Raw genomic sequence first — 10,149 nt, 5'->3', positions numbered from 1 at the left:
TTTTTTTTTTTTTTTTTTTTTTTTTTTTTTTTTTTTTTTTTTTTTTTTTTTTTTTTTTTTTTTTTTTTAAATCTGTCTCAGCTCTGGTTCCAGAATTTAAATGCAGATATACAAAACATATATTTTAATGCTTCTTAATCAGCAAGAAACTGCAAATACATCTTTTACTACAACTAGATAATATAATTTCAGCTAAGGCTATACTGTAGCTTCTGAGTCTTCATCTGAACTCCTGCAGTTACTGCTTTTCCTGAAGCCTTTCCACGTGTATCCCATGAAGGTGGGGCTGATGGGCAGGAAGCTGAAACACCTGTATTTTTTAATGAAGTTCATGCCAAAAGGCAAATCATACGTTTCCATGCCATCCAGGGATTTGCTTCCTTTCCCCACGCCTTTCTTCCATTTCCGGATCCCCCTCTCCTCGGGGCTTCCTAAAGGCAAAACAAAAGAGGAAAAAAAATATAAAAATAGATATATGTTCATGGGTACCTTTATGTGAATACACAGGTAATAAAGCAGAGGTTGCAAGAAGGGAGAAAAGCTCGAGGCTCAGGCACCACGTTCAGCAGAACTCTGGGAAGATCCTCAGAAAGGCAGGAAGAGGGGGAAAAAAAATGTTTGATTTTACAACTGGAAGTCAAGGCAAATTTCTCTTCTCTTGAATGGAGCAGGTTTGGATCTTAAAACCAGCTTTATGTGCCTTCTGCAGACTGCTGTGGCCTGGTTTTGGTCAGCTCTTTCAGCTGTTTATAGGACGGAGCCCGGAAAGGATTCCGGGTGTTCCCAGGGAAAGCCAGGCCTGCAGGTGTGAGGAGGGAGCAGCAGAAGCAGGGATGACTCCCTGCCCCCCTGGAATGCTGCTGTCACTGCAGAAAGGCAGCTGTGCTTTGGGACAAGGACAAAGGGCTGACCTGGAATGGTGTTGTCCAAGATAAAGGCGACGCAGCCCCCGACGAACATGGCCGTGGTGAGAAGGACGTTCAGCACCTGATCAATCCCTGCTATTCCTGCAAAAAACAGGCACAAATGCTGACATTTCTGTGTTGTTATCATGCATACACACATCCCACTGATGCACACGCAGGAGAACCTGCTGCTGAGTTCAGCGAGGGATTTGTTTGAACAGGACTCTGGAAAACGTGGGAATTTATGCAGCAGAACCTTCACCTAACACCCCCCCCCCCACGGGACATTCTGCCCCAAAATGTAACCCCATGAACTTTCAGCTGCTCATAGAAACGTCACAAAACACCATTTGAGAGTCTACTGCAGCTAATTTAAACTGATTTATATATATATATATATATATATTTTAGTATTAGAAAACTATAAAAATGGAAAAGAGAAATGTCCAAAATGTAAAATGGTGCGCATTGAAGTAGCTCCTTTTATAAATCTTTACTTTTTAAAAGGGCAAGACTTCAAAGCACCAGTTCATGGCAGAACATTCTGTTAATGTGTCATCACCCACCTCTGCCTGAACCATCTGCTTTGTGAACCACTCAAAGTAGGACAGATATGCCCCTAAATCTGGGTCTGAAGCGACAGCTAAAAACTGTCAGTAAATATTTCCTCCAAAAACACCCCAAACCAACCCAAAGCAGTGACGTATTCCTTTAGAGAGCCTGTCTCTGATGACACAGGATGTCATCATCACTGCTGAGAGGGGAATGCTGAACCAGAACACCTTCCCCATGGATTCCCCAAAGCTACAATCTGATTAACAGCCTGGAGTGAACTCAAATTAAAATTCCCATCCAGAACATGTGTCTGCAGTGACAAAAAAATTCAACCCCCCCCCCAAAAATCCCTCCCTCCCAAACTCTACCTCAGTGTTTCCCCTTAGTCTTTGAACATCATTTACGTCCCAGATTCACCCTTTTTGTCTTTTTTTCTTGGTATTTGCACCCTTTTATTGCTCAATGGAGCACCAAGGGAAAGCAGGAAAACTTCAGCTGTGTCCCACTGAAACATTTGATTCAGGTCTCAACATCCCAATTAATTCTTCTCTGAGAACATAAATACATATTCTCCTCAGAGAATATATATATATATATATATATATATATATATACAAACACATATAAAGTTTATCTGTATCTACAATATTCTTGTCTCCAAATACATTGTTTTTTCTCTTCCTGACCCTTCCATTCCCTTGTACCTGTCTGTACTTCCCAAAGTGAGCAGAAGGGAAAAGCAGGTTTTATGGGGGTGAGCAGGGACACCTACCTGTGACCAGGGGGTTCTGTTTGAGATAACTGGGGAGGACAAGCCCGAAGAAAATGGAAAATCCGAGGACAAAAAGATTCCGAGAGGAATTTAAATCAATGAACTGGAGGTTTGACAGACCCACAGCTGTAATCATTCCTATGTTAGGAAAAAAAAACAACACAAATATCAGCTTTTAGATAGGCTTTTCCTTCAAAAACAGATAGAAAAACACATATAAACACAGAATTAGAGTGAAAAAGAGGAGCAAAGTGCATATATTACCAAAGAGGGTGCAGAAGAGAGCCCCCAGCACGGGGTCAGGCAGGGAGGCAAAGAGGGCACTGAACTTCCCCACCATCCCGAGGAGCAGCATGAAGGCAGCTCCATACTGGATCACCCTGCGACTCCCAACCTGCAGGGAAAAAAAGGAAAAGACACTGGAAAAAGTCTGCACTTGGTCCAGCTTCACCCCTGGACAGTTATTTTGTTGTTGTCCTTTCCAATTAAATTTCTTTCTCGAGCTCCCTGCCTGTTTCTGTCGCTGCTCAGAGGCTGCAGAGCCTCTCCAGGTGGCCCAGCTGTGTCAGGGCTCAGCTCCAGCCTAACCACAACTTGCTTTAATTTGGGTTTTGTTAACACCAAGCCAGCTTTAAAAAACACGTGGAAGTGCTCCAGCACAAGCCCCATGAAATGGGGGGCAGGAGAGAAAGCAGGAAGAGAGAGACCACACCTGAGAGAGATGGAAAATGGAACAAACAAATTCCATGCCCTTTGACACAGGAAGGCATGGATGAGGTGAAGGAGGAGCAGGATTGCTGAGCCAAGATTAACAAGGTTCTGTAAAACCCCTCTGAGGCCAGGCCTGAGTTCACTCCACATGCAAATCAGGGCTGTGCTGACACTGAAACCAAGGGCCTGCACTTCCTTCCCAGTTGTATTTTAAGCATCCAAACTCCACGCACTGTTTGTCTGTGTGTCAGTGGCAGATGATAAACCTGAACAGTTGATGTTTCTGGCACAGCTCAGCTCTCAGGTGGGACTGTTCACCTGCAAACAGGAGCTACGGCAGCAAGTTGGGGTGTTCTCTAAAATTACAACAGAGTTTAACTTGCATCTTTCTCTACTTTATGAAGACATTAATTTTCTTAGGGCCACCAATATCTTGCTCTAAAATAAAACGTCACCGATATCTTGCTCAAAAATTATCTCGCTTTGCATCAAAGAGGCAAATCCTTTAGAGACCCACACGCTGGTGACACTTATTTATGCAAATGCTCAATCACTGCAAGGCAAACAAATTAAGCTCCTCTGGAAAGCTACTGAAAACATCCTGGGCGGCAATTTAGCTCTGCCTGCATATTCATTCCCAGCAAAAACACTTCAGGTGATTGTTTGGGAGTGCATGGGATGGGATCTGGTGGCTCCAGTTCACCACCACCACCGTGGCATGAGCTGCCCAGACTGCAGCCCCAACACATCAGAGCTCACTGATGCTCCTCTCATCAGATAAAACTCACAGACCAGCTCAGAGGTTGTGCACTATTTACACCCAGCTGGAGCCTCAGATTTAAGTTCTGAGTGTAATTCTATACCAATTTCAAGGAGGGTAAATGCCTTTTGGAACGATGCAGTGGGATCACCAGGATGATGCAGCAGCTAAGGATTTTCCCCTCCCAAATGAACAGCAAAGTATCCACATGCCAGAAATCTATCTGGGCAGAAATGAAGCTGAACTACTGTTAGGATTTTAGGAATGAGTGTGCAGGCAGGAAAGCAAGAGGAACCACTGGAGCAGAGCCATCCAGCTGTGCCACTCTGGGCAAGGCACATTCACTCCTCCACCACGTGCTCTGAACAGACCAACTGTGGTCAGCCCTGCTTCAGCTGCCATCAAACATTCATTTTGCACTGTCCCAGAGCAAAATGCCCACTCATTTCTGTGGGCTGTTAATAAAAAAGGGTTGTTAATTCATAGCAACCCCCATGACTAACACCAGAAAGGAAGCAGAACAGAATAAAACCTTTCTTTGGGGATTTTTTTTTTTTTTGCCTGACTAAAATTTCTCCTAGGAAATTTCCATCAGCAGCTGAATGGCAACTGGTACAGACAGCAGATGGTGCTGTTAGTGTTGTATTTCACCCCAAACCCAACAGAATAATCCTTTGTGCAGGAAACAAACGGTGGTAGATGAAACACAAATGGGTGAAGATAAATATATCACTTATATTGGATTAGGTCAGAGGGAAGAGTTATTGCAAGCACAGAACACACATTTTCCACCCCATGTGCACCAAGGATTTATGGCCTCCATGCAAAATACACAACAAGATGTACCAATTCACAACATAAATTACCCCTACCAATGTTGCTGGTATTTCTTAACAAGGTTAAATGAACAGTATCAAGCAAATCTCACTGCAGCCCAAGGCCTCCCAGTTCAAGGCACTCAACCAATCCCACACGTGAACAAAGGGATTCCTCAATATATCTTGTTGAGCAACACCCCAAAAATACATAACCCCCTAACCAGTGCCTCAAAAACAAACACTCAGGGTACATTTAACTCTCAAATTACCTTGGGTGCAGCCTCTGTGTCAGTGGAAGGTCCTGGGACGGACGTAGATAAAGCCCAAGGACCACAAACTGCACTTCACTGTGTTCAAGTGAGGCATTGAAAACAGTCACTTCCCTACTGATGCCTTCAGAGCCAAGACATCCAAAAAGTACCGATTTCCACACAGTTCACAGTGTTTATGCCTCACTCAAACCACCCCGGAGCCCTGGAATGCTGCCTTGGTTTTCCAAGGGGCAGTTTATCTGGCAGCACCTGCTTTCTGCAGGTTCTATCTGCCTTACACTCTGAATAAAAGGATTTTTGAGGCCCTGATGTAGATAGAATAAGGCATTTCCACCAGGGAACAGCTGGCACAGACAGGCAGGCGAATTCAGGAATGGCCTCCTGGAAGAGGATCATGCTGTGGAACACGAACACAAGGAACACCCCCGAGGAGAGCTGAAGGTAAAGCACATACCTTTGTGATGCCCAAGACACCAATGTTAGGGCTGGAAGAGGTGGATCCATTCCCTGTCCCAAATACCCCATCCAGAACACAGGAGAGACCCTCGATAAAAATCCCCCTGTAAAAACCACAAACAGAAGCCAAGAGTCAGTTTGGCGAGCACAGACTCCTCCAGAGGGTGTTTTGAGGCTCAGGGTTACAGGGGGGCTGTCAGGGCTTCTCTCCCGTTATGGAATGATTGCAATTCATGTTTCCAGCTCCAACAAACCTGGAAAACCCATCTGACTTCTGTTTTCTGACTCTTAGATACCCACACTCTTAAACTGAGGAAATTATGACATAATTCAAGTCCAGCTTGAGACCTGATTTAGAATTCTGTCCCTATGGAAACTGAGCCATCAACTTCCACGGACTCCAGCAAGGCCAGGACTGGGATTCCAATGCTCCATTTGCAACAAAATAATCCCCCATGCCACTTGCATCTTGTATTTCAGCTCCTTGGCCCTCGCCTTCGACCAAACTGCAACGTTTCCTCTCGGAGCACATTCCCAAGGGGGGGAAAAGCAAATAAAACCCCACGTGGCTTGAAGACACTGCAAGCATTTCTGGTTTACTGACCTGTTTATTGCGTGGATGGGTGGAGGAGGAGCACAGGACAGCCGGGCACAGGCGTAGTAGTCGCCAATGGACTCGATGATGCTGGCGACGACGGCGCTGAGCATCCCGATCACCCCGGCGGCAGAGATGGTGGGCAGCCCCCACTGAACTGTGAGGAGAGCACAACTGAAACCTCCCCTGCCCCACAAACAGCTCAGCTACCAAAAAATACAGTGATTTCATGGAATTGTTTGGCTTGGAAAGGATCCCTGAGATCGTCAAGCCCAATCGCTGCCCCAGCACTGCCAAGGCCACCACTGACCATGTCCCCAAGGGCCACATCCACAGGGCTGTTAAATCCCCCCAGGGATGGGGACTCCACCCCTGCCCAGGGCTGGACAACCCTTTCCAGGAAGGAATTTCCCCAATATCCAACCTGCCCCTCCCCTGGCACAGCCTGAGGCCGTTCCCTCTCCTCCTGTCCCTGTTCCCTGGGAGCAGAGCCCGACCCCCCTTCATCTCCCCCCTCCTGGCAGGGACTGCAGAGCCAGAAGGTCCCCCCTGAGCCTCCTTTTCTCCAGGTTGAACCCCCCCAGCTCCCTCAGCTGCTCCAGATCCTCCTCCATCTCCATTCCCTTCCCTGCACACCTCCAGCCCCTCCATGTCCTCCCAGTTCTGTCCCAGGACTCAAGGTGGTGCCTCAGCAGGGCCAGCACAGCGGACAGTCCCTGCCCTGGGCCCATGGCCACACTATTTATTCATCTTTAATGGAAACAACAAACTCCCCTCAACTCAAACACAACCTGGCAAGTCCAAGCAGATGAAAGAAGCGGAGGAAAATCCGCCAAACCAACTGCTTTGATCCTGCTTGGAAAAATCCCAAAGAACCACAAAACCCCACCAAAAAAAAAAAAAAAAAAATTCCTCCTGTTCAGAAGGCAGGAATTTGAGCTACAGCTTGTGGGAAAACAATTCTGGTCAGTGAGGCAGATGCCACTTAATTATTATTGCTCCAAAAACTCAGCCTTTGGTTGCGAGTTTTGGTTATCAAACAGGCTGGGCCACAACCAGCTCTGATCACTGCACAAACACCTCCCCTCTCCAAACTTCTGTAGTAGAGAAAATAAGATTAATTTAAGCCTGCAGAAAAGCCTGGCAGGTTTTCCACAGCAATTGCCTTGATGCTTTTATCTCTTTGAAATAGATGAGCCTCTTGCAACAAAAGGAGCTTGGAATCACACAACAGTGAATGAACTTCACAAATAGGAGAGGTCTAATCAGGGTGGAGAAGTTTTCCTCCTCTTCTTTCCCAAAAGCTTCCATTCTTCATCTTCTGCTTCAGAAGTGGTTTCTTTTAAGAACTAATCAGAACCCAAAGCCTATGGGAAACCACAAGGAAGCTGCCTCATGACAGTGGAGTGAAACTCCTAACAATTTATATTATTTTATTGTCTTATTACCCCTTCATTTCTGAGCAGCACAAGGTGAACCAGCTGTGTAACTCTATCTCATGCCATAAAACCAGCCTTTAACAGCTCTAAACTCAGAGATGGCCAACAGAGGAATACAGGTATCCAAACTGTTGTATGAAGTGTTTGGTGTTCCCTTGTAAATACCTTCACTGCCCTTTGATAAGCAGGGACTGGCATTCTCTGACTTGCCCATCGGCCCAATTCCAACCCCACTCTGGCAAGTCAGGACATTTTTATGGCATTAACAGTTGTGCCAGTTCAGGGGATGGGTGTGTGTGGGGCAGGGAAGTGCAGCAGGCTGGGAAAACCTCCACACAACAGCGATTCTTTAGACGAGGACTCAACGACTGCAGTGGCTCTACAGGAGCTGAAACAACAACGGCCTTGTGGTTGCATAACCCCAACAGCACTGCCAAGGGCTGAGCAGCAAGGACTGCAAATCCACCTTTGATGGGAAGTCACAAAATGTTATCAGGAGTCAAGAGTTGCCCAGATAGACCCTGCAAGTGCCTCCTACAAATTCCAGCGTCAGAAACGTAGCCTTTCTTGGGTGAGACCTCAAAGTATCAATGAAAGGGGAAAACGAGAAAAAAACATCAGCCCCCCCCTGGCTGTTTTTAGATCAGTGCATGCTGGAATCCTGGAATGATCTGGGTGGGAAGGGACCTCAGTGATCAACCAGTTCCACCCCCTGCCATGGGCAGGGACACCTTCCACTAGCCCAGGATGATCCAGCCTGGCCTTGGACACCCACAGGGATCCAGGGGCAGCCACAGCTCCTCTGGAATTCCAGCCCAGCCCCTCAGCACTCTCACAGCCAACAATTCCTTCCCAATATCCATCTAAATCCCCACTTTTCCAGTGGGAAGCCATTCCCTGTGTCCTGTCCCTCCATCCCTTGTCCCCAGTCCCTCTCCAGCTCTTGGAGCCCCCTCAGGCCCTGCAAGGGGTTCTCAGGTTTTCTCTGGGCAATCTGTGCCTCCCCACCCTCCCAGGGAAGAATCCCTTCCCAAAATCCCATCTCCCCCCACTCCCTGCCAGTTGAAATCCATTAAAGGGACAGGTTATCCCAAGTCTTTCAGCTGCCTCTGGGCTGGAGCTGAGGAGGGCCTGAGACCCCCCCAGTGCTGCTGGTGGGACGGAGCTGGAGCTGCCAGAGATGGGCAAGGACATGGAATGGTTTGGGTGGGAAGGGACCTTGGAGATCACCCAGTGCCACCCCGTGCCATGGGCAGGGACACCTTCCACAGACCAGGATGCTCCAACCTGGCCTTGCACACTCCCAGGCACGGCCCATCCACAACTGCTGCTGAAGTTCCCCGGGATTTATCACCGAGAGTGAAACAGCTACACTTTCGAAGCAGGAGAACTGGCACTCACAGGGGGTATTACTGGAAAAACTGGGGGTATTATGGGGAAAACTGCCCCTCAGGGCAGCCCAACTTACAGGGATAGGGGACCTTGAACCAGGGGGCCACGAGCAGCACCCCCCGGCGAGCGTCGGTGCGCGCGTAGAACCCGTACTTGGAGTTGTCCGGGGGGAACACGTCGGTCACCGTGAAGATGAAGCACAGCAGCCACGACACCAGAATGGCCAGGATGATCTGGGGGCAGGGGACAAGCCAAGCTGTTAAAATCGACCCTCGGAGGCCCCAGTGATCAGCCCACAGCTGGTGCGGCGGAACGTTTTTACACGCGGATCTGGGTGGGGTTTGGGGTCTGAACAAGCAGGGAACCTGTAACAGATCCTCTGGGTGTTTCCCCCAGGAAGGTGCTGTTACAAAAGCTCTGGAATCAGAGCAAGTCTCTCCTCTCCTTAACAAATGGGAAAGTCTCCAAGTGGGCACTTTAACAAAGTGGGGAATTAGTCTCAGTTTTACCAGAGGAATGAAAAGAAGCCTTTCATGGGGGGAACTGAGAATAGCTCTGGTAAAACGAGACCATAACGACCTCACCCTCCCTTTTTGGAGGGCTCAGTTTAGGCTTTCCCTGCAGCCATAAACACCCCTTCCTCTCTCCCTCTTCCCTTCCCTCCATGATCTTCATCACTCCAAAAACCCCACCTCACACGTGCCCAGAAGGGGATCTGGAAACGAGAACACTTCCTGTGGCCAAAGAGCCACTTAAGTTTCCAGTAAATCCATTTAAGCTTTTACCTCACCTTTGTGATCTATTGTATTATTAAGAAAAATTAAAACTAAGACAAAAAAAAAAAAAAGGGGTTTTCACTGCCAAGTGAAGAACAAGTTGAAGGACTTACAGGGAACATCTTGAAAAGCTGCAGCCTGTATGCTGTCCATCCTTTCTTGGATTTGTAAATGGGTAAGGGGAATTTGACGTTCCTGGCATACTGAGAGAACAACAACACCAGGAAAATAGTCCTGAGGAAAAAGGGGGAGGGGGGTGGGACAAAAAAGACACGTCATTAGCAGCAATATATTATAAATCCCTCCCAGCACCAACCTTTTCAGGTTCCTCAGGCACAAGACATAAACGTGCACCTTCATTTTAGAACGAGACATTAGGACATAATTTTAAATAAATTGTTATTCCATAAAGGCCAAACCAACACAATTTGGATTCTGAAGTGCTGCAAAAACAGCCAGTAGCAAACAGATAGATGAAGGGAGATTTCCAGCCATTCTTGCTCTGTGCTTTTGCTTTTTTTCCTCCCAGACTCGATCTGTGCTCCAGGTCTGCTCTGAGTACGAGGACCAAAACTTGTTAAAAAACAAGGAAAATTGAGGGCCTGTATACAATAACCTTTACATCTCAACATCTGCATAAAACTCAAAAGCACTCGAAAAATTTCTGTGAGGGAAATTATTTCTTCTATTCTTGAGAA

General features: G+C 47.2%; 1 protein-coding gene across 1 annotated transcript in view; it reads right to left on the bottom strand.

Moving 5' to 3' along the window:
* Positions 1-35: 35 nt before the first annotated feature.
* Positions 36-10,149, bottom strand: part of SLC23A2 (solute carrier family 23 member 2) — a 46,913-nt gene continuing 36,799 nt past the window's right edge. The window contains exons 9-16 of the mRNA XM_027907758.1: positions 9,565-9,685; positions 8,752-8,908; positions 5,854-6,001; positions 5,248-5,353; positions 2,497-2,626; positions 2,233-2,370; positions 912-1,007; positions 36-431 (exon numbers count right to left, since the gene is read on the bottom strand). Coding sequence (XP_027763559.1) covers positions 199-431; positions 912-1,007; positions 2,233-2,370; positions 2,497-2,626; positions 5,248-5,353; positions 5,854-6,001; positions 8,752-8,908; positions 9,565-9,685 — 1,129 coding nt within the window. The 3' untranslated portion in view covers positions 36-198. The remainder of the gene's footprint in view (positions 432-911; positions 1,008-2,232; positions 2,371-2,496; positions 2,627-5,247; positions 5,354-5,853; positions 6,002-8,751; positions 8,909-9,564; positions 9,686-10,149) is intronic.

This window comes from Empidonax traillii, unplaced genomic scaffold, assembly GCF_003031625.1.
Source record: "Empidonax traillii isolate 1590-97213 ecotype Southwest subspecies unplaced genomic scaffold, ASM303162v1 scaffold1538:size123251, whole genome shotgun sequence".
Lineage (NCBI taxonomy): Eukaryota > Metazoa > Chordata > Aves > Passeriformes > Tyrannidae > Empidonax > Empidonax traillii.
The sequence above is the reverse complement of the archived record's forward strand: the minus strand, read 5'-3'. Positions and strand labels throughout refer to the sequence as shown.